This window comes from Plecotus auritus (genome assembly GCF_963455305.1).
Source record: "Plecotus auritus genome assembly, chromosome: 2".
NCBI lineage: Eukaryota > Metazoa > Chordata > Mammalia > Chiroptera > Vespertilionidae > Plecotus > Plecotus auritus.
Window position 1 is genome coordinate 57,989,816 of NC_137771.1, and position 26,380 is coordinate 58,016,195.

The 26,380-nt window shown below is 41.5% G+C and overlaps 1 protein-coding gene across 1 annotated transcript in view; it reads right to left on the reverse strand.

Moving 5' to 3' along the window:
• Positions 1 to 1,317: 1,317 nt before the first annotated feature.
• PIGK (phosphatidylinositol glycan anchor biosynthesis class K) overlaps positions 1,318 to 26,380 on the reverse strand; it is a 116,912-nt gene continuing 91,849 nt past the window's right edge. Inside the window, exon 11 of the mRNA XM_080656546.1 lies at positions 1,318 to 4,409. Coding sequence (XP_080512672.1) covers positions 4,293 to 4,409 — 117 coding nt within the window. The 3' untranslated portion in view covers positions 1,318 to 4,292. The remainder of the gene's footprint in view (positions 4,410 to 26,380) is intronic.

The window sequence follows — 26,380 nt, forward strand, 5'->3', positions numbered from 1 at the left end:
AGTTAGAAATGGAAATAAAGTGACTGTCCTCCTCCTTGTGGTGAAGGAGAGGACGTGAAGCTCTGGAGTCCCCAGGCACGTGAGGAGTCAGCCTCCAGGAGGGGTAAAGGCAGCACGCAGAGAAACTCCGTGATATTCCAGTCCCCGGTGAGGCTCAGTGCAGACCTCCTTCTTGAAAAGGTTATGTGAGATGTCGCAATATCCCTCCAGCAAATCCCCCTCTTGGCCTAAATCTGTCCTAGTTGGGTTTCTATCATTTGACACTTGAAAGTTCTGACTCACGTGGGGTTGGGAGGAAGACGGAGCTGCCTCCTGGAAATGCAGTCCACACTGCGATGGCAGAGTGAGAGAGAAGTTTAAAGCGATTCCTACCCAGACATCAAGGACCTGCGACGGGGATATACTGTCCATCAGGTCGTGCTAAAGGTGTGCTTACAACAAAGTGGACAGGCCACTGAGAGAAGGTTGAAGGAAGACTGAGAAAGGCCTCAACCTATTCAAACAGGAGGGGAAACAGAAAAGAGAGACAAGAGGGTCTGCGGGTTGAAACCGGACAGTGTTGAAAGAAAGTGAAAAGAAACTGTTACCGCAAAAGGACATCTGCTACAAACAGAAGGGAACAGGGCGGTCCAAGGCTAATGTAACCCCCGGGGCCCGAGTGGAGGCTGAAAACAAGAGCCAGGTAGAGCTCTGCCCAGCATAGGACAAAAGGCTGACCTCCCCTACGTGCCAGGCACTGTACGACGTGCTTTACATGTGTGACCTTAGTTACGGACCCCTAGGTGTCCTACCTGGTTCCTGCCAGCTGTCCCTGAAACTCTAGCACAGGAGAGGACCTCAGAGCATGGGTCATATCACACGAGCCACACGCGCAGGCGCCTGACCGGGTGTTCCTCGGGCAAACCCAGAATCCTCTGAAGTCTCCGAGGCTGCAAGCGGCCCAGAACACAAGAATGATGGGGACCACCTTTCCGTGTTCGAAGTAAATGAATTTTTAATGATTGGTTTCTCAGTCACACCTTCATCGATTATCGATCCCATTATTCAAAAGTGTACACAGTTAAATTAACCCAAATATTTCAAAGCACATTTCCAAAAGAGTGAACGTTTTGCACTGAAAGGAAAAAGAGACTGGTGACCAGGGTGTACTGTCCATGAACTGAAAGACTCTATTTATGCAGCAGGTACACATGCAGGCAGGGCAGGCGGCAGCAATGAGGTCCTGAAGACACTGCCTCTGTGATAAATGCCCTGGGGTAGGAGACATGACAATGAAGTAATGAGGCTGATTCCATACAGTAGAATTGCACACCAATCTCATTATAGACATACCTTGTGGGATGTTTATAAAATATTTCTTTCACAAGTTAAAACAGTATCTGTTACAGATGGATTTAATTTTGGTAAAATCAATGAAAAAAAGTTGTATGTTAATGCAACATTTGTTGTAAAGATTCCAGAAACACGAGTCAAAAATTCAAATTATAATTCTCACAGTAACTGTGACTGTGCTATACAACATACATAATGGAAGAAATGTTACCCACATAGACCACTGTAAAAAACACTCAGTAAGCAGAAACAAGCTGAGTTATGCTTGTTGTGGGAACCATCGTTTTCAACTAGCGAGGATATATAAAAATTGAAACCATAAATGTGTGCATTATTTTATGTACTTAATTCGAATTTTTCTTGATCCAATTTAATCAGCTTTGCATCCAAACTACATTTACCTTTCATAAACTGCAAATGAATGTCTTTCATAATTTGCGAATCCACATCATTTTGTTTCCTTTACTCACACAGGCTGCCTTTGCAGAATGGCATCAATATTCCCCGTCCCTCCCCACAAAGGTCAGGTCGTGCCTGCCGGGATCCATTTCTCTACCTCCCTTTCCTCCATGAAGGACACCAAAGAGAGAAGAATAACATTGAGTAGCTTAGAAAGGTAAATAAGTGCCACAGAAAAAGGGGCACTGGCACCATTACCTTCCCCCTTAGCACCTTCCTAAGCAAAAATGAGAAAAATAACACCACCATATAGTTTCCAAAGTGATTAGTCACAACATTATCTCATCTGATCCTCACAACAGAGAGACAAAAAGAAAAAAACATTTTGGTTGTTTAGCTCTTTGTGACTCCAATAGAATATATTTAAGGATGTGCTTTTATGTTAGCATTTAGAGTCTGGGCCATTTAATTGCACTTACAATATTACCCACTTACCATATGCAGAGAAGGTACTTATTATTGAAGGCAGAATATACTTTATGCAAAAAAAAAATCATGGTTATGAGCTAAATACTTAACATATTTTAAGCATGTTACTTTAACTATATTCTGAAAATTCAATAATGAAACAGAAAGAGATACACCTGCCCTTTGAAACTCTGCCTGGGCAAAACGAATCCTGTGTATCACATCCAATACTTTTTGTCCCAGTTTGGTTTTAACTAAGAAGGGTACCTAGCACAATCTCTGAAGAGGAATCCTTTTACTTTCCAGCAGTCTTTGCCATTGGGGCTTGATTCATTACATTCAAACTGAATTACTCTGATTCAAGAACAGTCACATTTCCTCTAAGTAGCCCCACCCCACCGGGTCATGACCTGGTGTGTGCAAAGGTGAAATGGCCAAACTTCTTTGTCTATTAGCACTACTATAATTGGCTATTAGAATTTAGGTCTCCCCCCGCCCCCAACCCATCCTATGTACAGAAGGATCCTTTTCCACATAATCGGGTAAAATTGTCCCTTCTTCATCTTTCTAGTGCACCCAAGGCCAATTAACATGAAGATCCAGAGCTGGCGGGAAGCTTCAATATCACTTATTCTAACCTGGGAGAAAACACAGTCAATGCTCTGCTTGTGAAAAGTGTGACCACTTTGCATATAATTAGAGGGTAATAACTGAGTGCTAAAAGGAAAACAAATCCTAAGGAAGGGAATTATTGTGGAGAAAGAGTTGTCTTTTTAATGTTACCTACCATATACAACAGACCTTGCAATGAATAATGATTGACACATAAGTTCTTGGATAAAACATATAATCTGAAAAGGTATTCCATGGGACATGAATTCAGCTTTCAGGGTTTCCCGCCCTTATATGTGAAGAAGCAATATCTGGGGCGGACAGCAAAGCATATTCTGAATACTATTTCCAGTTATTAGAAGGCATGAAGCTGGCAGGTAAATAATGGAGATAATGGGCTCTTGGATCTTGTCAGAGACCAGAAAAGGGGCTATTTACTTACTGCCTTATGTGATAAGCCAGTCAGATGTGAAGGCAGGGCTATAAGCGTAAATCCTCCATACAGTCCACCCACTTTATGGGACTGTCTCAGGAAAACTACGGATCCGGCCAGTGGGCAAAGTTTACCTTTAACAGAATGAAACAACCTCTCTTTCAATAGGGAAACTGAAGCGAAAGTGGTCAATTCTAGATGACCACAGAATGAATGAATGCTTAGAAGTATAAAATGGTTGTTTCTCTTGAGCAGTCAATATGTAAAATTCCCAAAGGTCTTAAGTTTTCCAGATAAACTGACAGCAAATAGGTCCTGAAGACTGTCAGTACCATAGATTAAGAAACTAATTTTTCATACTTACTTATAATTAAAGCTACAGAATTGCATTAGTGACTGACAGTAAAATATTCACACATTAAAGAATGAACCAAAGAACAGTTTTGGGAACAAGGTAAGAGGTCCAACAACAGAACACTGTTAAATACAGTACATTCATAAAACGGGTACTCTGCAGCCGTTCCCAATGTGTTCTTGTAGAACTTCCAAGGAGAGGCAAATGGTTGGTAATATACTGTAAAATGAAAAGTGAGGTTACAAAATGGTTCTACACAATCTCTATTTTAGACCCCCAAAAATAAGTACATAGAAAAAAGACTGGGAGAACATACACAAAACTACGTCAGAAATTAGCTCTGCTGGTGAGAATTTAATGTCCTCACATTTTTTTTCTTTTCCAAATGAAAAGGGGCTAACAGGAAATTCTTTTTTCTTTTTTCAAAATGGGTCAATAAGTATATTCTGACCTCTTTGTTCCATCTTTTTAATAACACACCAAAGAAAAACATTAAAATATATTTAGTGCCATTTAACACTTGCATTAACAATTATTTTCCTTTAAGTTAAAAAACAATAGTGCACCAAATTTAGTTTCCTTATATTTTTTGCCAATTCACACACAAGAGCAATGTATCTTCAAAAAGATACGACATAAATTTCCATCCAAGATTATAGTCTTCCATGCAGTCCTCTTTATGCATCATCACGTCTAGAAAATGAACTTCATGTGCTTGATCCCGTAAGTTTTGAAGAAAACCATGATGATGAGTGCCCACAATCCCAGAATAAAACCCCCAGGAGGATGCCAATCTTTCAGCTTTGGTTTCTGCAAAATAAGGATGACATCACATGGTAAATTTAACAAGAGGCAGAGAGTTCAATAAAGGGTAAAGCAAATACTAACAGAAAATAGACATTTCACAAGCTGTGTTTTAAGGGGGAGTAATTTAGCCAAATTAAATGTATTAAGATAGAAACAATGGTGAAGACTTCAAACCGGGTAAATATCTCAATGTGGCTCTTATCAACATCAGTTTCAAATGATATTTTGTTCCCTCAAAGGGGCCTTCCCTGACCACCCTACCCAACCATCTCCATTCAGAAAAGTTATTCAGTAGCCTGAAGTCCTCACTTTGAATTTACATGTTCATTAGTTGGTTGGTTTTATCTGTCTCTCCTATTAGACAATAGCTCTGTGAGGGTCATCTTGTTATATTCCCAGCACCTACCTGCACAGTGCCTGGCGCATGGGAGATACTCATACAGTACACTAAGTCAGTAGAAAACGAAAGCTACCTGATCCATTTATCCTGACATTCAACAAATACTTGTTTGGGGGCCTGTGCCTTTGGCCATGTTACTACCTTGAGGTAGAATGCTCCTTACTCCACCGTGCCTATTCAAAACTCACTAACTTAAATGCCAACTCCTCCAGATTTTTCCAGTTGATATATGCTTTTCTTTTAATATGTAGCTCCTTCTACTTTTACTTCTATCTATTATCACAGTTAACTTTATTGCTTATCTCCCAGTAAACTTCCGGGGGTCAAATTCTGGCTGAGTCCATTTTACATCCCCTTCTCATCCCCTACGCCCCAACACTAAGTCAAATGTCTTGTATGTTTCCTTGCCCAACAAGGACAGGCAAACCAGTCTTCCTCATTTAGTTGTCTTTCAACAGCTGCACTGTGGCCCTGAAATTGGAGGTCTGTGAGTGACTGTGATCTCTTTATGAGTTCTACTTCATGAATTACTAGCTAAGATTGTAAGGATAGTTATGATGAGAATCATATTTTAGACTAGAGAGAAACTGTAATCTGAATTTTGCTTCAGTTATCATGTAAACTCCATCCAAGAAAGGTTCATAAATCTCTTAGAAGAATCCACATCTTATGGTTTGGTTTTCCATTATATAACCAGGATACTTAACCTCTTCACTTTTAGTAGTGCACGTTAAGAAATGTGGTGTTTTGTTTTGTGGTTTTTTTTTTTCATATACTTCATCTCTTTAAAGTGCCCCCAAACCAGGCATATGGGGCATGGTAGCAGATGATCCTAGTTTAGCCAAGCAAAACCACATTGATGCCTGCATGCCAATCACTGGGAAATATGTAACCACCTAGTTTCCAGATGCAGATCTGAGAAGGCTGTTCAAACCTAAGTAGTCAGTGAGAGATATCCACCTGTTCTGTTGGCAAACACCAACAATGCTCTAAGGGGAAAAAAAAGGGGGGGTGAGGTTCAGGAGTAAAAATACCCCCACACAGAGAAAGAAATATTCTAAAGATGGAGAGAACATATCTCTGAATAAGATTTAATAAGGAAGCAAAAGATAATTTTAGAAAAATTTTAGCTGAGATGGACTTGAATAAAGATGCACAAGGAAAGAAAAAGAAAAAGGGGGAGAGGAAGATGCACAAGGAAACAAAACATATTTTTCTTAATGTTACAGAGAGAAAAATAAAACAAGATACAAGGACAACAGGCTAGATACAAAGAGAGCTGGGTAACATAATTTTGTAACAGCAAATTAAAATCTACATTGATGAAAAAGATAGTGTCCTAAGGACATCATTGAGTCCTTCTTTCACGTAATTGTGATAGACTGTGGCAAAAAAAAAAAAAAATAAAATAACCCCAATTCTCCATACTTCCCTGGGTCTAGCCTTTGCAATATGTTGCTTTATAGCAGCTCTCATCAAGAGATGGAATCTATCACCCATCCGGCGTGGCTCTGTGGTTGAGCATCGTCAACCTATGAACCAAGAGGTCATGGTTCAATTTCCCTGTCAGGGCACATGCCTGGGTTGTGAGCACAATCCCCAGTTGGGGGGCAGGCAGAAGGCAGCTGATCGATGATTCTCATCATTGATGTTTCTATCTATCTATCCCTCCCCTTTCATCTCTGAAATCAATAACAATATACATATATATATATATTTTTAAATGTGTAATCTATCTATATTCTTACTCCTTGAAGCAGCTGACCTTGTGACTTCTCTTGGCCAACAGAACACACACAAGCAACAGTATCCTAGTTCCAAATCTAGCCTCAAGAGGCTTGGCTTCCTTCTGCTCACTCTCAGACCTCTGCTACCACCAGGACAACAGAATCTAAGCCAGATTTCTGGAGGAAAAGGTGCCAGGTGAAGAAGAATTCAGGTCCCCCAGCCAACAACCAGCCAACTCCCAGGAACAGAACCACCCAACCAACCCAGGGTTCACCACAGACTCATGAGGTCAGAATATGTGCTCATGAGCTGAGAACAGAACTGCCAGAACTCAGACTAAATTGCCAACCTGTAGAATTATGAGCTAAATAAATCATTGATGTTTAAAGCCACCAAGTTTTGAAGTGATTTGTATGCATTGAAAGCTATGGAATATATCCACTGAGATGACAATGTGGAAGGAAAAACCCTGAAATTTTATTTTCATAAGAAAATAAAGTTGCATACTTGTAACCCCAGGTTTCTGCAACAATGGTATAAATAAGAAGAGTGTGAGGGGCAGCTAATCGACCCCTTGTCCACCATGAACTTTGTTCAGTTCGGGGGAGGTCTGTCAAGATAATCCCCTCTGACCCTTCTAGAGTAAGAAATACTCATCTGAGCTAAATTTCACAAAGTAAGAACTTCTACAACCACCTGTCGCATCCTAACAGTGTTTACAGCCAGCCTTTGATAAAGCTGTCCAGGAAAAATACTGCTGTACTATCTCCTGGAGGTGAATTTCACAAACTTCTTTCCCATCCAACCCCCTCACTTTAAAGGAACTGCAGGGATGCTTACTTCTGGCTCTTGCCCATAGTCTTCCTGGAAACAGACCGATTCCACTTGTCACCATGCCCGAAATCGCTCTCAAGGAAATGAAGTGGGGGTAGATAGAGACTAACTCCCCTAGCTTCCCTCTATCCTTCCTCCTCCCAACTGCAATCTAGGCCTGAGGTCTGGTTCCTTTCCATTTGAAGTTAGCCATTTATATTAATAAGATGTTGCCCCCTTCTGGAGAAATGAACATCTCCCAGGATCTTGATGCACCTTTCCCATGGTAAATTTGCAAAGCAATTCATCTAATCTAGGATAATTAACAATGACTTGTTTTTAACTGTGATTTTATTTTTAATAAAAAGTTGATTTTTCCTTAACCATGACATTTTTTTCTGTGATAAGAATACCCACTATTAACATTATTAATATGGCTCTGGAATTTCTGGCCAATTCAGATATAACATTTAGGAAGGAAAAGTAAATTTTCATTATTTGCATAGTTTGATTAGTTATCAACCAACTCTATAAAATAAACTTATAATTATTGATATTAAAGAGCTCAGATTTAAAATAAATATATTAAAAAATACCCTTCCAATATGCCAGTAAAAACAAGTCAGAAAATAGAATAGAAAAAATTACAGTCGCAATAGCAATAAGAAACATTAAATAAGTAGGAATACCCATAGCATGAGATGTAAGGCAAACAATTTATATTACTCTATAGAGAGGGGTAAACAGTCCTGAATATAAAAAAGAATCTGATAAAGCTAATCTATAATGTTGTTCTGATGCAAAATACATCAACGAAACAGAATAGAAAGTAGGCAATCAGCCCAGTATCCAAGAATTTAGTATACAATAAAAACTATTACAAGTCAATAGGCAAGGGAATATTCTTACTGGTATTCTAACAAAGGATTAACATTTGAAAAAAAAAATCAGTTTTGTTTCTAACCCAACACTATAAACCAAAATACACTTTACATAACTTAGAATTAGATGAAAAAATATTAGATGGAGGAAATTTTTTTAATTACTTTTGTAAAGTGGCACCTATGGACACATCATAATGGGGCTATGTTAATCACAAAGGTGGAGAGCAGTTACAAAGGAGCTCATGTGGAGAGAAGAATAGGAGTTCAAGGGCCAGCAAGCTGGGGGGACTGTAAGGTGGGTGGCTACTCAGGAAGGACTACTTGGGAGAGCTGGCCCTTGAACGAGGTATCGTAATTGGGTTGGTGAAGAGGAGGGGATCACACCCAGGCAGTGGCACATGGAGCAAAGTCATGGTAATGAGAAAGCCAGGCATTGGGGAAAGGGTGACGCCCCAGCCTACGCTGGTGCAGGAAGGTGATAAAAGCTTCACGAGGGGGAGATTGGCATCTTCTTTGTTCACTGCAAAAGCCAAGACCCTGGCACTTAGGAAGCCCTGTTGAAAGAAGTAGCAAGTTTGGGCCATGGAGAGTCATTCTGTGAATATCCAGCTGTGTGTTGGGATTTGAGACAATGAGAAGCCTCTGAGCACTTGAGCCAGCGACTAACCACAGGTAAATGGGGTGAAGATATAAAATGTAGGAGAATATGCACAGTAAAGGAAGTTATAAGTTTAAAGACAATGAATAAAAACAAGGAAGAAAAGGTGAAAATATTTTTATAAAAAACTTTTGAAAAGATCTACATTTTGCAAAATGTGTAAGTCAAATGAAAAGGCAAATAAATAGGATAATATGACAGAAAGGGGGTTGAATTCAGTACATGAAGATCTCCCAAAAATTAGTAAGAAAATATACAAAGATTTATCAATAAAGGAAAAGAAAAGAACATTTTTGAGAAAGGAATAATTATGAGTGGCTAATTAATATTAGAGAAAATTCAATTTTCTTGATCACAAAAACAAATTTAAAATGATATATTAATTATTTCTCTCTCTTTTTAAAATTAAACTAGTAAATGTTATTAAGGATGGTCTAATTTTCAGGAAAGTAATCTATTAACATGTTCAGAGGTCTTTAAAATGTTTTTTATCTATTCACTTGTGGGATCTATTATACTCCTAGCTAGGATCTATATTAAGAAACTCAGAAATGGTGACAAAAATTTAACAAAAAGATTTTCTTCTCAGTGTTATTTATATAATAAAAAACCAGGAAATAATCTATATAAATAAAATGAGAAGTAATACAATAATTAGCCATAAAAATGTTTTCAAACAATTTTAATGACTTGAAAAGATGTTGATATTGTGATAATAAAATAAAAGCAAGATGCAAACTGAGTGTAAAATATGATCTTTATTTCTATAACAATATTCAAGGAAGAAAATATACTAAAGTTTTAATAGTGTTCCTCTTGGGGAAGTAGGATTAGAGGTAGTTTTAATCTCTTCTCTCCATATATCTATACTTTTGAAAGTATGTTTTCTACAATGGATATGTATGTCTTTAACCATTTTGGTGGGGGAGAGGAATTTACAGGAAAAACTTGTATTAAAGAGTCCACCTAGAAAAATCTTCATATATTCACTTTTTCCAAATTAGGAGATGTACTACAATAATACTGTTTAGTATTTGATATACTGCTTTAAGAAAAAGTAATGTCAATAGCATGACAGCAACAAAATAAAGTGCTTTTTCAGTATGTACTTAAGAATATCCTTGAAGTATAACAATACTGCTATTACAACTATAGGTAATATTTTAGACATTCTATGATTTTACTTACAATCAAATGACAGATTGTTATAATTACTATTGCTTTTTCATAGTAATTAGCATAGGTAGCTAGATAGTAAAGTAAGGGAGCAAAAGGAATCAGACATTAAGAACCCTAATAAACTGGGAAGCTGAATCCAATACTGGGCCTGCTTCACTAGGAAGCTACAGTTTCACACACTCCCCAGGGAACCACCTGTCCATTCCCTGAAGATTACTAGGGGAGGGACAGAACAATAAAGGGAAATTCTGCTGGCACATGCCGTGTTGAAGCCAAGATGGTCCAAGGGGAGGTGCTTCTACTAGGAGGCATGGGCATTAGGAGTCAAGATGATGACCATAAAGGCCTGTCTAGCCTGGGAAAAGGATCCGATTGGATAAGGGACACAGGACCCTGGAAGATCGAGGAAATGGATTGATTAGGAGGAGGATCTAACACAAGCCCACAAAAGATTGGGAAGTTGATTGGTTTGAAGGAGAGCCTAGTCCTTCCCAAACCCAAGATAATAGAATCCCAGCTTAATGAAGAGTGCTCTCGCTTAGTGCAGCCAGGAACACAGACTGAGTTAACTAGATGAGGACGGAGACATGGACTGAACCAATAGCACAAAATGTCTGGACACTGGCCCTATTTCTGGGCCTGATGAAGACAAAGTTGAACTTTTTCCATGGCAGGACGGACAGAGATGAGACACCAGAGCTGAACCCAGGACCACTGCCTCTTACCCTCCCATACATAGGTCTCCCAGAATGCTTTCCTTACAACTCCGTAAAAGGACTTCATTTTCACCAGTAACAAGCTCATATTTAAGTATAGTTTATAATTTCATTTGTGTCCTTATTAGAGCTTCTCATAAAATGACTGTATGTAGTTAAGGTTCTCTACTGACTGCTATTAAGTACACTTTTTTTTTTAACCTTTCACAATAACAGTGATAATACAAAGGTGAAAACCATACTTAAACACTGCAATGTGTCATGAGCAAACACTTAAAGGCTCAAGGGCCACCTATTATATAAATGCCTAATACCTCAAATTAGATAGGTAGCTAAGCAACACTGCACTGCCACTTGGGGATGGTATGCAGTCTCTTCTTTCACGTTGCTAGGAGATCATTACCACAGAACTTGAAAATAGTTAACAGAGCACAGATCTAAGTATTAACTTTATGTAAAAAGAGAAAACTAGGATTTTCATAATTGTATATATTTATTGGCAAGCAAATAAAAATTTTCAAGGTTTCAATGGGTGCTTTTCTTAAAATATAATAAGCATATCAGTTCAGTTAGACTGTATTTTAAATAAAGAAAAATAATCTAAGGTCACAATTATAATTAACTTAGAAAATAACTGTTTTTAATTGTTTAATCAGTGATAATATGTTAGTGTATCTAAACTACATCCTTTCTATAAAATATAATTTGTAATCTTCAAGTTATGTTAATGATATAAATCAAAGACATCCTAAAAACCCCTTCCTCTTGAGTATGGATAGGACTTGTGACTATGATGGGAAATCTCCTGTGATTAGGCTATATAATAGAGCAAAGATGAATGGATCCTGAAGATGTAATGAAGGTCCCTAATCAGCTGGCTTTTAGTTAATCAAAAGGGAAATTATCCTGGGGGCAGGAGCTGACTTAATCAGGTGAGCCCTTTAGAGGAAGGTCTCAATATGAGAGACAGAAATCAGAGAGACAGATACACTAGGAGCAGACAAAATGCTCTGTTGTTGTGAAGTGGACCTCAGGAAGAAATGGCAAGCAGTCTGCAGGAGCTGAGGGCCTCAGTCAGTCCTACAACCATGAGTAACTGAATCCTGCTAATAACCAATAAGCTTGCTCAAGGACGCTGCGCCGCAGATGAGACTGCAATCTGGTTGACACCTAGACTGAAGCCTTGTTAGGCGGTAAGCATAGGGCTAAACTAAGCTGTGTCCAGACTCCTCAGCCATGAAAACTGTGAGATAATAAATGCTTTAAAATCACTAAATTTGTTTGCTATGCAGAAATAGAAAGTTTGTAACAAAAGTATTTATTGCATTCGATACTTATTCCTTGGATTCCTTGGGGAGAATAACTAATTAAGATATTAACTAAATATGTTTTTAAAAATAGTAAAGAGTTGGGGCGACCAGGCCTGCAGGGGAGGGCAGTTGGGGGCAACCGGGCTGGCAGGGGAGGGCAGTTGGGGGCAACCAGGCCGGCAGGGGAGGGCAGTTGGAGTTACCGGGCCAGCAGGGAAGGACAGTTGGGGGCGATCTGGCTGGCAGGGGAGGGTAGTTAGGGGCAATTGGGCCAGCAGGGGAGCAATTAGGCATCAATCAGGTTGGCAGGGTAGGGGTTAAGAGGTGATCAGGCTGGCAGGCAGGCGAGCGGTTGGGAGCCAGCAGTTCCAGATTGTGAGAGGGATGTCCCACTGCCGGTTGATCGGGCCTCATCTGGCAGTTGGACACCCCCCCCCCAAGGGGTCCCAGATTGGAGAGGGTGCAGGCTGGGCTGAGGGACAACCCCCCAGTGCACAAATTTCGTGCACTGGACCTCTAGTTTTGATATAATGGAATATAGAAAATGAAAATGTCCTTTATATTGGGCACATTTATAAAATTACAATGAATTTTAAAAGACCAAAAGTCAATTTATAACTGCCATCATGATTTTATCATCGTATCTGTTAATGACATGAAAATTCATTATCTATCTATCTATATAGATAGATATAGAGGTAATATGCAAATTAGCCGGGACACCGTAACAGTCACAACCGGTCAGGAGGAGGCTGTGTGCACAGGTGAGGCCCGGAGCAGAGACAGAGACAGAGACAGGGGGGCCTGCCCAAGCTGCCGTGGCTGAGCACAGACCCGGAGAGGAGAGGGCAGGCCTATCCCATCCACAGCTGCCACGGCTGAGCGCAGGCCAGGAGGGAAGAGGGGAGAGGGGAGAGGAGAGAGGGGAGAGGGGAGAGGAACTTCTTGCAGCCACCTAGGCCGAGGGCAGGCCCTCGCCGGCAGTCCCGCCTCTGCACGTGAGCTGCAGAGGAAACACCTTTTCTGACCGCTCACTGGCTAAGCCCTGGTACACCATTCGCAGTGTTCTTGGTAAGTTGCCTAATAAGAATCCAAGAAGGTGATCTAGGGTTTTTCCACCTCACTCCTGGAGGAAAAAACGAAGGTCCGCTGCTGGAGGGTCTAAGAAATGTCATATACTACCCTAGCTGGTTTGGCTCAGTGGATGGAGCCTCGGCCTGCTGACCGCAGGGTCTGGGTTCGATACTGGTCAAGGGCATGTACCTAGGTTTCAGGCTCCTCCCTGGCCGGGGCCCAGGTCAGGGCTCATGCAGGAGGCAACCAATCAAAGTGTCTCTCTCACATTGATGTTTCTCTCTGTCTTTGCTTCTCTCTTCCATGCTCTCTAAAAGTCAGTGGAAAAATATCCTCAGGTGAGGAAAAAAATAAATAAATAAATAAACAAATAAATAAATAAGGAAAGGGAGGGAGGGAGGGAGGGAGAGAGGGAGGGACATCTTGAAAATGCCTAAAGAAAGTTGTCATTTTTTCATGGTGAAGGGACTGGAGTCCGTGTTGATGAAAACACCTTGGCGGCTGCAGCGGCTGGCAGTGGCAGCAGCAGCGGGGTGATGGGGGCAGCGTCTTCCCATGATCAGCCAGGTTGCCTCCTGCAGAGGGAGGTCAGACTGTGGCTTAGGCCTGCTCCCCGGCCAAAGGTAGGACAGTAGGACATCCCCTGAGGGCTCCCAGACTGTGAGAGGGGGCAGGCTGGGCTGAGGGATGCCCCCCTGCCTCCAGTGCACAAATTTCTTGCACTGGGCCTCCAGTAAATTATATTAACAAGTCTTTACTATTTATATAATATATATATATTTTTAAAAAATTTATAATGTATTTTCAATGACATTTCAAAAACTTTTCTGAAAGCCTTTTTTGTCTTAGTAACTAAGATGATGAAGTTGTAATGCAAAGGAAGTAAAGCTAATTACTACCAAGATCTTAATATTCAAAGCAAAACCACAGGTCAAATGTCTAATATTCATTAGGGATATTTTCTTTCTAAATGTAATGAACTCTAAATTACTCTGACTTGTGAAAGGAATGTGTATTTATCTAGTTGTTTTTAATTACTGATTGTTTACTTTAGTCACATGTAGCTAATCCTCAAGTCCACTCATACAAATTAGAGATTATCAGGGCTCTTTGACACTCATTTTTCTTACAACTTTGTACAAATCACAATCTATTTGGCTGCCCTCAGTGGTGGAGAACCGACAAAGAATTAGTACAGGCAAACAGTGAATGAGCTGTATTCCAAATGTGCTGTTTATCACCAGTTTTATGGAAATCAGAAAAGGTATTTTTAAAATAAAGTTATATTGTTAGATTATCAGAATAATTCACAAGGGCCTATAAATCCTTAATGTTGCTGAACTATCTGAACTAAATATGGATCCTCAGATTAGATGACCACATATAAACAAGTCTTCTCTTGATTCTGAGGAGAAGGAAGCTAGGTAGTTAGGAATCGGGACCACGGGGGAGGGAGGAAAGGAAGTAGAGCCAGGAACCCAACTAATTGGAGTTACTAAGGCACCCCAACTGGGTGGGGAAGGAAGAGTGCGTAAGGGAGACATGAGCTTTAAAATGTATGAGTGTTGCTAAGACAGGCAACTTGCAGATAACCAGTCATAAGACAATTATTAAGACGTATAATCAATCCCAAGAACGTTATTAAGACAGAATTCTTTGAAAGGACCAATCAGGAGCTAGCAAGGCATGTATCTACCCCTAGATTAAAAAGCACATGTTTCCTCTCTTTTCTCTGGCACACAATGGGTTCCTGATGTTCCTGTGGTGGGGAAGCACATCCCCTGTGCCCACGTGGCTTATGGCCATGTGGGACTCTACACGTGGGCCAATAGACTTTAACTTCCATGGAAAGGAAGCTCTGGACACTGGCCTGCTCCTGAAACCCTCACTATACCTTTTCTAGGACTGGCTTCTCTTAATAAACTTTACTTCCACTAACCATTTTTGTCCGCGAATCTATTCTTCAGTTTTGCGAGACAATGAACTCGGGCTCAAACACACCACATTTTGGTTTCAATTCAAATGAACAACTATTGGTAAATTTTTAAATAAGCAAAGCTAACCTTTGGCACTCTCTCCTATCCCTTTTTGTGCCATATCCCTTCAGATCTCTACCTTGTCTCAAACTCTCATTGGAGAGCCAAAGAGTTGGGGTGGAGAAGGAAATCAAGAATAGAATTATAAAGAGGGTGACTCTCTTTATGACAGATTCTAAATAAATGGATACTCATGTGTTGAATACTGAGCTAGCTCTGTTGATATTTAGTTCTTCCAAAATATGGTTTCAATTAACCATAACATGTATTATATCTGTTGACACCTTATTCATCAAATTTCCTGGGGACCAGTTTCTTCATAAAAACTGTTACAATGCTCATAGGAGAAACGGCTATGAACTCAGACCTACATCCAAATTCTGGCTTTGCCACTTACAAGATAGAAGATTTTAGGCAAGTTACTTAAACCCTTCTGAATCTCAATTTATCCAAGTATAGGAGTGATAATTTTTCAATGGTACTAATTATTTCTCATGATGATTATGTTTAACTGTGAAATATGATGTTTGTACCTGTTTATAGGTACACAATAAATATAAAAAGGAGTAGATGAATTTCAGAAACATTTAAGAAACAGAATAAAAAGGAATTAAAAACCAATTATATATTAACTAGAGGCCCAGTGCCACGAAATTCATGCATGGGAGAGGGGGGCCCCTCAGCCTGCCCTGCACCCTCTTGCAATCCGGGACCCCTCAGGGGATGTCCGACTGCCAGTTTACAGGCCTAAACTGGCAATCGGACATCCTTCTCACAATCCGGGAGGCTGCATGCGCCAGTGACCATACTTTTCATACAGATGAAAGTCATCTTGCTATTGTATGGGCAGCTACATTTTTTTGCCCTGATTATAAAAAGTAATACATAACATGATCTTTCTGAGGCAGTAATACCATTTTCCCCATCTTATGGTGGGGAATACTAAAGCAGAGAGAAGTTAAGTAATTGGCTTTGTCACACAGTTATAAGTGTCAAAATCAGGGCTGACCACAAAATGTGCAAGCCAGAGTCCATGCATGTCATTGCTGCATCATCCTGTTTTTTCAGTGTTAGAGTAGCCTTGCCAGGTTTTAATTTTTAAATCTAAGAGACTGTTCCCAATATATAGGGTAGGGTCCCTAGGCCTGGCCAGCAATCAGGGCTGATCTGTGGGGAGACCAGATGGGCAATTGGGCTGGCACCCGCCTTGGCTGGCTGGCCTAGCACCACCTGCTCACCAGCCCCGGCCCCACCCCCACCCCCACCGACTGGTCCTTCCTAAGGTGTTCCGCTGTTCGGTCGACTTGCATATTAGGGTTTTATATAGATAGATATTGTGAGAGAGAGAAAGGAAGGGATGAAAAGAATAAAGGTTCTCTTAAAACTTAAGAGAACCATTAGGAAAGGGTTAAATTCTGCTTTAGACAATGTGTTAAAGACCCAAGTGGAGCTATCTTACAGGCAATTAAATGTTGTTTTGCAACCCAAGAAGGAGATGAGAATATTTGGGGGCCACCAGTATGTAAGTGAAACTGAAAACTATCTATACCCCTTCTATACTAATAAAAGGGTAATATGCTAATTAGACCGGACATCTTCCGGACAAAGCCACTGTGGTGGGGGCCGAGGCAGAGGCGGTTAGGGGGCAATCAGGCTGGCAGGGAAGGGCAGTTAGGGGCAATCAGGCCAGCAGGGGAGGGCAATTAGGGGTGATCAGGCCGGCAGGCAGAGGAATTTAGGGGTGATCAGGCAAGCAGGCAGAGGAATTTAGGGGTGATCAGGCAGGCAGAGGTGGATAGGGGCAATCAGGCAGGCAGGGGAGTAGTTAGGGGCATCAGGCAGGCATGCAGAGTGGTTAGGGGCAATTAGGCAGGCAGGCAGAGTGGTTAGGGGCGATCAGGCAGGCATGAAGAGTGGTTAGGGGCAATCAGGCCAGCAGGGGAGGGCAGTTAGGGGCGATCAGGCAGGCAGGCAGAGTGGTAGGGGCGATCAGGCAGGCAGGCAGAGAGGTTAGGGGCATCAGACAGGAAGGAAGAGGAGTTAGGGATGATCAAGCAGGCAGGCAGAGAGATTAGGGGTGATCAGGCAGGAAGGCAGATAAACGGTTAGGAGCCAGCGGTCCTGGATTGTGAGAGGGATGTCCGACTGCCTCTTTAGTGGCAGTTGGACCTCCCCCAAGGGGTCCCGGATTGGAGAGGGTGCAGGCCGGGCTGAGGGACACCCCCCTGTGCATGAATTTCATGCACCTGGCCTCTAGTTATGGTAGATATAACAGTAGGAAGTGCATGTTCAGTAGGAATTTATACAAGAGACAGAATCATAAAGATAGGTCTAGGAGGAGATCAGCAAAGGTTTTTCAAAGGAAGAAATCAGAGAGATGGGTATAAAACCAGTATATGGTGGTGGTCCAAAACAACAAAAAAAAGAGAAAAAAAAACCAACAAAATGAGTTTTTAGAGAGATTAATGGAGTTCAATACCACAAAGAAGTCAAAGATTTGAATGATACGAAAATTGGGAAATTTTAGTAAACTTTGCAAGAATAGTTACAGAGCAGTTGCTGGGATATAGACTATAATAAAGTAGACTGAGGGGGAAAAGGGAGTAAAATGAATAAAGCTAGTTTACTCTTTTTATTGTGGTAAAATATACATAACATAAAATTTACCATATTGATCATTTTTAAGTGCACAGTTCAGTGCCTTTAAGTACATTCATACTGTTGTGCAACTATCACCACCATCCATCTCCAGAACTTTGTCATCATCCCAAACTGAAACTACACCCATTAGACAAAAACTCCCCAGTCCCTCCTCCCTCAGCTCCTGATAATCATTATATTCTACTAGAGGCCCGGTGCACGAAATTCATGCATGGGGGGGGGGTGTCCCTCAGCCCAGCCTGCATCCTCTCCAATCTGGGACCCCTCGAGGGATGTCCTGCTGCCCACTGGGATCGGGCCTAAACGGGCAGCCGGACATCCCTCTCACAATCCAGGACTGCTGGCTCCCAACTGCTCGCCTGCCTGCCTTCCTGATTGCCTCTAACAGCTTCTGCCTGCCAGTCTGATCACCCCCTAACCACTCCCCTGCCGGCCTGATTGATGCCTAACAGCTCCCCTGCCAGCCTGTTTGCCCCTAACTGCCCTCCCCTGCAGGCCTGGTCACCCCTAACTACCTTCCCCTGCAGGCCTGGTACCCCCCAACTGCTCTCCCCTGTAGGCCTGGGTCCCCCCCAACTGCCCTTCCCTGCAGACCCAGTCACCCCCAACTTCCTTCCTCTGCAGGCCGGGTCACCCCTAACTGCCCTCCACAGCAGGCTTGATCGCCCCCAACTGCCCTCCCTTGCAGGCCTGGTTCCTCCCAACTGCCCTCCCCTGCTGGCCATCTTGTGGTGGCCATCTTGTGTCCACATGGGGGCAGGATCTTTGACCACATGGGGGTAGCCATCTTGTGTGTTGGAGTGATGGTCAATCTGCATATTACTCTTTTATTAGATAGGATTTGCTGTGTCTATGAATCTGACTAATCTAAGTGGAATCATATAATATTTATACTTTTGTATTTGGCTTACTTGACTTAGCACAACATCTTAAAATTCAAGCACATGTCAGCATATCCCTTCTTTTTAAGGGTGAATAATATACTGACTGTATTTACCACACTGTTTATCCATTTATCCACTGATATACTGTGAATAATGCTGCTGTAAACATTGGGGTACAAATATCTTTTTAAATCCCTGCTTATAATTCTTTTGGGTATGTACTCAGAAGTAAAAGTGCTGGATCATATAGTAATTGTTTTAATTTTTGGAGGAACCACCACACAGTTTTCCATTGTGGCTATACCATTCTACATTTCCACTGCAAAGGGTTCCAATTTCTTCACATCCTCAGCAGCACTTACTATTTTCTGTTTTGTTGTTTTGGTAACAGCCATCCTAATGGATGTGAAGAGGTGTCTCATTGTGATTCTGATTTGCATTTCCCTATTGATTAGTAAAGTTGAGTTTCTTATCATGTGCATATTGGCCATCTGTATATCTTCTTTGGAGAAATATCTACAATATCCTCTGCTCATTTAATTGGTTTGTTTTTCTGGTACTGAGCTAGTCTATTTTTAAAACATCAATAAGAGAGAAAGGGGAAAGAGTGAAGCTGGAAGGGAAACAGGGTTGAGGAAGACTTTTTTTTTCAGCAGTGGAGAGTATAAAGACAAGAGAGAAAAGCATAACTGATGGAACAAGGTTCCTGACTATGTAAGCAAGGTTATCGCTGATACAATTCACACACTTCTTTCTTTGAGGTGGACAGAAAATATAAAGACTCATAGAGATACAAATAAGTTTGAAGGTACATTGAAAGTGTATTACAGGTGTTTTTGCCTAATGACCTCAATTGTTCTCCAGACTTAGGAGGCTGTCTTGAGCTGAGCGTTAAAGAGGACAGAAGTGTAACAAACATTTGGAACAGCTTCTATGGAAAACTAAAGAACCTAACTAGATATATCCAGCAGCATTTAACCCAGATGAAGCTGTCACTCTCTTCATTGTTGTTATTATTGTTACCGTTACCATCATCAAATTTCCAATGTATGACTTGCAATAGAAAGACTAAGAGACTTGCCCCAAACCAAGCAGTCACTAAATGGTGATTTTGGATTCCATTCCAGTACACTGTATGTATTACATTATGCTGCTTCCTAAGAAATGCTGTAATGAACATAATGGTTTTAAACATAAATCTTTCTGTCATAATCGAGTCCCTTCTTCTGAAAAAAATCCTAGAGGTACAATTACTATTATTATTTATAAATTCACACAAACAAACGACTTTTAAGAAAGGCTGCATTAACTTATATTCCCATCAGCAATTTATGAGCATGTCCATCTCACTGCGTCCTCACAAACATCAGCTCTTCTCACCTTTTAAATGTTTAGACATTTGGTGAAAACTGGTACCTCTTTTTATTTTAGAATACTTAATGACTAGTAAGGCTCACACCTTTCATTTCTAAGAGAAATTTAATATATCAGAAACTCTGATGACAAATTTATAGCTGGACAACATTTTTCACACTTACATAAAACTGATGAAATAGTATTGAAATATTGATCAGTATTTTCAAACAGCTTCACAGTTTCATTTATTCCTTCAAAAGTGACATTTTTGAAGTGACTGTCAGAAGTTATAATATGATAGCTGAGATTAATCTATATCAATTTAAAACAATATCCCAATTGACATTAAAAGAATAGCACATGGCCTTTAAGTAGTTTAATTTTAATTATCTGCCTTATAATTTGAATGAAAATAAGTGAACAGTAATATTATTTTTCACTAGACTTCAGCTTTAAAGATGCTATAATTAGGGAAAGCTTTAACATTTTAAAGCAATCTTAAACCCTGGACAGGGGAGTGATATTATCAATACCTGGAAACCCATCAAAAGGATTCAGCAACATTTTGATGAGTTTCCAGGTATCGATAATTCAATAGGCACATTTTTAAAATGGTGTCAGAGATTTTCCACTTGACAGACATTTCAGTCAACCTCTAGCCATACTAAGGTAGGCCTTACTGGAATAGAAAAACATTAAAATGCTAAAATAATGACAGTAAAACAATATAAAGAGTTATCATAAAAAAGGACAGAACCAAAAATGGTGGAAATCCATGTGCACAGCTGGAAATGCAGCGTCCAAGACATCTCAGTATGTAGAGAAGTGAGAAGAGTGTCTGTTATAAAGGGTCCCGACTTAGAATAGTTTAACTTAAAAATTTTCAACTTTACCATGGGGTGAAAGTAATAGTAAGCATTCAATAGAAACCATACTTCAAATTTTTAAAGTTGATCTTTTCCCAGGCTAGCGATATGTGGTACAATACTCTCTCATGCTGCTGGGCAGCGGGAGCGAGATGATGTTGCCCAAACATAGACTAATGTAAGTGTTCTTAGCATGTTTATGGTAGGTGAGGCTAGGGACTATGATGTCTGGTAGGTTAGTTGTATTAAATGCATTTAGATTTAACAATATTTTCAACTTACGATGGGTTTATTGGGACCTAATACCACTGTAAGTCAAGAAATATCTGTATGCTTATTTTTAAATGTCACAATTATAATATTAAGAGACTGGACTATACAAACAAAGGCTCTATGGACACATACTACAGTTACCTGCATTGGTCCTCAATGTGAGGCAATACTGCCCCTCCATGGGAGGGAGGAGTTCAGAAAAGGTAAGGCATTGTGTGCTACCACAATGACTAAGGACTGCCAATGGCAACCAGTGCTTGGGAGGACCAGATTTACTAGAAAAAAAAATCATCTCTGGGATTAAAAAGGTATAACAAAGCATAGATGAAACTACACTTTGCAAGATAACCTTCTGTGATTTAAGCCAGCATCTGACAGGACACTCTCCAGTAATCTAAATCTTTAATGGATACATAGTACTAACAGTGTTTTTTGAGCAGCTTGTCTGAATGAAAGAGAATAGTAAGGTTACACTGTGTCATCACAATACACAGTGCAGGGGTGCATTAAGAAAAAGATGTTGCCATCTACTAATCGTATAAAATATTAAAAGATTTGCAAGAAGCCATGTGATTAAAATAGGAGGATATCCAGAGAAAGCCTGGGATAATGATAAGAACAGTGAAAAAAAGTGGATAATAAACATCTGTCAAGGCACAAAATAGTTACTGATATACTAGAGGCCTGGTGCAGGAAATTCGTGAAAGGGTAGGGTCCCTAGGCCTGGCTGGTGATCAGGGCTGATCTGTGGGGCCTCTGCTCGCACCTGCCTTGGCCTGGTGCTGCCTGCTCACCTGCTCCACCATCCCGCACGGTCCTGCTCTCATCGGCGCCCATCAGGGCTGACAGCACCTCCACTGCCGCCAGCTGCCAGCACTGTGTTGCCATCGCCCGCTATGTCCCGCACCACACCCTGGTGGTCAGTGCATGTCTAACTCCTGGTCGGTCAAACTCCCGCCCATGGGGACAATTTGCATATTAGCCTTTTATTATATAGGATAACACTTGAGTAAGTTGAAGTTGTTTAGAGCATACATGGATTTGTACTTTTTTCTAGATTTACTGAGATATTATGTACTCTTTAAGTTTCTACACAGTGATCACTTAGACTTCTCTTCTCCATCAATCTGGGAATTTTACTACCATCTCACCTTGATGAATCAATCTCTTGCGTCCTGGATAATATGATTTCAGGTTTCTTGGTTTCTTTTATTCAACAAATCATATGTCCAGAAGTTTCTTGAGAATGGGTGAATGGGAAAAACTATTTACTGAGACCTCAATATTTCTTGCGTCATGATATTTGAAGGATAATTTGGCAATTAATAAAATCTTAAATTAGACTGTGCCTGTCTTAGGTTGTTCCTTCCCTGAGGAATCTTACCCGTATCTGGCTAACCAGTCATCCTCCGGGGCCAAGCAGGGTGATGTGAGGTTTAGTTCTGCTCCTTGGTAGCCTATGCCCCCGTGGCCTCCATGCCCAGCATCTGCCTTGGGATCCCCTGGCCTGCTGGCAGGGTCCCAGCACTGATCACATATCTCGGGGAATTCAGGTTTCTTCTCCAGGGAGGGCCCAGCTCACACGATTGGGTGAGAGACAGATCCATGGTACCAGCCACCACGAGGCTTCAAGCTCAGCATGAACAGAAAGCTCAGGCAACAGCTGAGGGCAATTGGATTGTGAGAAGAGGGTCCCTCTTGGCACAAAAGGCAAGAGGGGCCAATATAGAATGCTCAAGTGCCTTCCCAGCGCCTTAATTCCTTCTGAAAGGGATTAAATCCTTTCATGTCCTTTTTTTTTTAATTGCTGCCAAACATTCAAAGAATTAATTTGTAAGTTTGTTTGGGATAATTGTACAATATGTTGTTGTAAAATATCTAAAATTATAATGACATTGTAGAATAATATCATGTAAGGATATTCTTTGCTCTAGGCCATGGCAATTCAATTTCAAACTGGCTGTCAATTTCTTTTTGTAACTTTATATAAACTTTGTCAGGGAGGCAAAAACACAAATTACTTACTTTAGTTCAAGAGGCCAAATATACTGACTTTCAATTACAATCCTTACGACTTTTGAAGGAAACTTCTCTTTGTTTCCTTCCAAAATAATTTTCGGGCTACAGAGAGTTTCATTTAAAAATCTTTGTCACATGAAACAATTTCTCTTAAGGTTATGGTGACCACTAGTATGGATTAGATTTAATATTTTATTTTTATTTTATTTTTTTCATAATTTTTTAAAAAAATTTTTTGTTATTTTTTACATATGTGTCCTTATTCCCCCATAACCCCCCCACCCCCCACTTATGCCCCACCCCCTTGTTGTCTGGTCCATTGATTAGGCTCATATGCATGCACACAAGTCCCTTGGTTGATCTCTCCACCTTTCCCCCACCCTCCCCTACCTTCCCTGAGGTATGACGCGCTGTTCGACGTTTCTCAGTCTCTGGATCTGTTCTTGTTCATCAGTCTGTGCCGTTCCTTATGTTCCACATATGAGTGAGATCATGTGATATTTATCTTTCTCTGGCTTATTTCACTTAACATAATACTCTCCATCTCCAGAAATTATTTTAATTAATTATAAGCAGTCATCACTCCACTGCTTTCTTGTTTTAAATGCTGCTGTTGAGAAGTGGGATACCATTTTGATTGTTTTTACTTATTTTTATTTTTTATTAAATTTATTGGAGTGATATTGGTTAATAAAATTATGTTTCCAGTATACAATATCATAATACATAATCTACATTGTGTGCTCATCACCCAAAGTTTAGTCTCCTTCCATTACCATAAATTTGATCCCTTTCACCCTCTTCAACCTCACTGCACCTTCTCCTTCCCTTCTGGTAACCACTATACCATTAGCTGTCAATGAGTGTTTCCTTTTTCTTTGTTTTTTTCATTCATGTTGCTTCCTGTTTTATATCCAACATATAAATTAAATCATATGATTCTTGTCCTTTTCCATCGAAATTATTTCACAAAGCATGATATTCTCAACAATTCATGTTGTTGCCAATGGCAGTATGTCAACTTCTCTTATGGCTGATTAGCATTCCATTGTATTGTAGCACATCTTCTTTAAACAAGCATCCACAAAAGGACACTTGGGTTACTTCCATGTCTTGGGTACCATTAATAATGCTGTAATGAACGTAGGGGTACATATATATTTACAGACAAATGTTTTAATTTTTTCAGGTAGATACCCAGAAGAGGGATTGCAGGGTTCTATGGTAGTTCTAGTCTCAATTTTTTGAGGAACTTCCACACTATTTTCCATAGTGGCTATATAAATTTACATTCCCACCAGCAGTGTATAAGGGTTCTTTTTCTCCACATCCTACCTAAGACTTGTTATTTCTTGTTTTGTTGATAACAGCCATTCTAACAAGTGTGAATTGATGCTTACTTGTGGTTTTGATTTACATTCCTCTTATAGCTAGACAAGTTGAGCATCTTTTCATGTATCTGTTGGCCACTTTTATGTCTTCTTGGGAAAGGTTTTGTTCATGTCTCTGCCCACTTTTATACTGGATTGTTCTTTTGTTGTTGAGTTGTGTAAGTTCATTATATATATTGGACATTGGTCCCTTATCAGAGGTATTTGCAAGTATCTTCTCTCATTTGGTTGGTTGCCTTTTTGTTTTGTTAATGGTTTCTTTTGCTGTGCAGTGCTTTATAGTTTAACTAGAGGCCTGGTGCACGAAATTCGTGCACAAGGGTGTGTGTCTCTCAGCCCAGCCTGCACCATCTCCAATATGGGATCCCTCGAGGAATGTCCAACTGCCCGTTTAGGCCTGATCCTACAGATATCCTAAAAGGGCAGCCGGACATCCCTCTCACAATTCAGGACTGCTGGCTCCCAACTGCTCGCCTGCCTGCCTTCCTGATTGCCCCTAACCACTTCTGCCTGCCAGCCTGATCACCCCCTAACCACTCCCCTGTCAGCCTGATTGATGCCTAACTGCTCCCCTGCCAACCTGTTTGCCCCTAACTGCCCTCCCCTGCAGGCCTGGTCACCCCTAACTGCCTCCCCTGCAGGCCTGGTCACCCCTAACTTTCCTCCCCTGCAGGCCTGGTCCCCGCCAACTGCTCTCCCCTGCAGGCCTGGGTCTCCCCCAACTGCCCTTCCCTGCAGGCCCAGTCGCCCCCAACTTCCCTCCTCTACCGGCCTGGTCACCCATAACTGCCCTCCCCTCCAGGCTTGATTGCCCCCAACTGCCTTCCCCTGCTGGCCATCTTGTGTCCACATAGGGGCAGCCATCTTTGACCACTTGGGGGCAGCCATCTTGTGTGTTGGAGTGATGGTCAATTTGCATATTACTCTTTTATTAGATAGGATAGAGGCCTGGTGCAAGTGTGGGGGCCAGCTGGTTTGCCCTGAAGGGTGTCCCAGATCAGGGTGGCGGTTCCCTTGGCGCATGGGGCGGCCTGGGCGAGGGGCCTGTTTGCAGGCTGGCCACACTCCCCGGCGATCCAAGCGAAGGACCTGGTATCTGGGATTTATCTTCTACTAGTGGCCCGGTGCACGAAACTTCGTGCACAGGGAGGGGGGTGTCCCTCAGCCAGGCCTGCACCCTGTCCAATCTGGGACCCCTCAGGGGATAACCGGCAGTCAGATATCCCTCTCAAAATTCAGAACTGCTGGCTCCTAACTCTTGCCTGCCTGCCTGATTGCCCCTAACTTCTGCCTGCCAGCCTGATTGTCCCTAACTGCTCCCCTGCTGGCTTGATTGCCCCTAACTACCTCTGCCTCGGCCCCACATCCGGGACCCAGGATTCCCTCCTACAGCCGACCACAGGCACCCAAGATCTGAGCTTCCCTCCCTCTGGTCAGCCATAGGCACCAGGCCGGCTGCAGCCTCAGGGGATGGTGGGCAGGTGGCTTTGCCTGGGCTGCAGCTGCAAGTGCTGGCGCCTGGGACCACGGGGTGGGTGGCTTCTCCATCTCCCAGGCCACAGCCAGCAGCAGGTACTGGTGCCTGGACCACAGGCGGGTGGCTTCTCCATCTTCCCTGGGATGCAGTGTGGGTGACTTCTCCGGCTGGCTGCGGCCTGGGATCATGGGACAGGTGGCTTCTTTGTCTCCCTGGCCCCACCCAGCCTCAGGCACTGGGGCCCGGTTT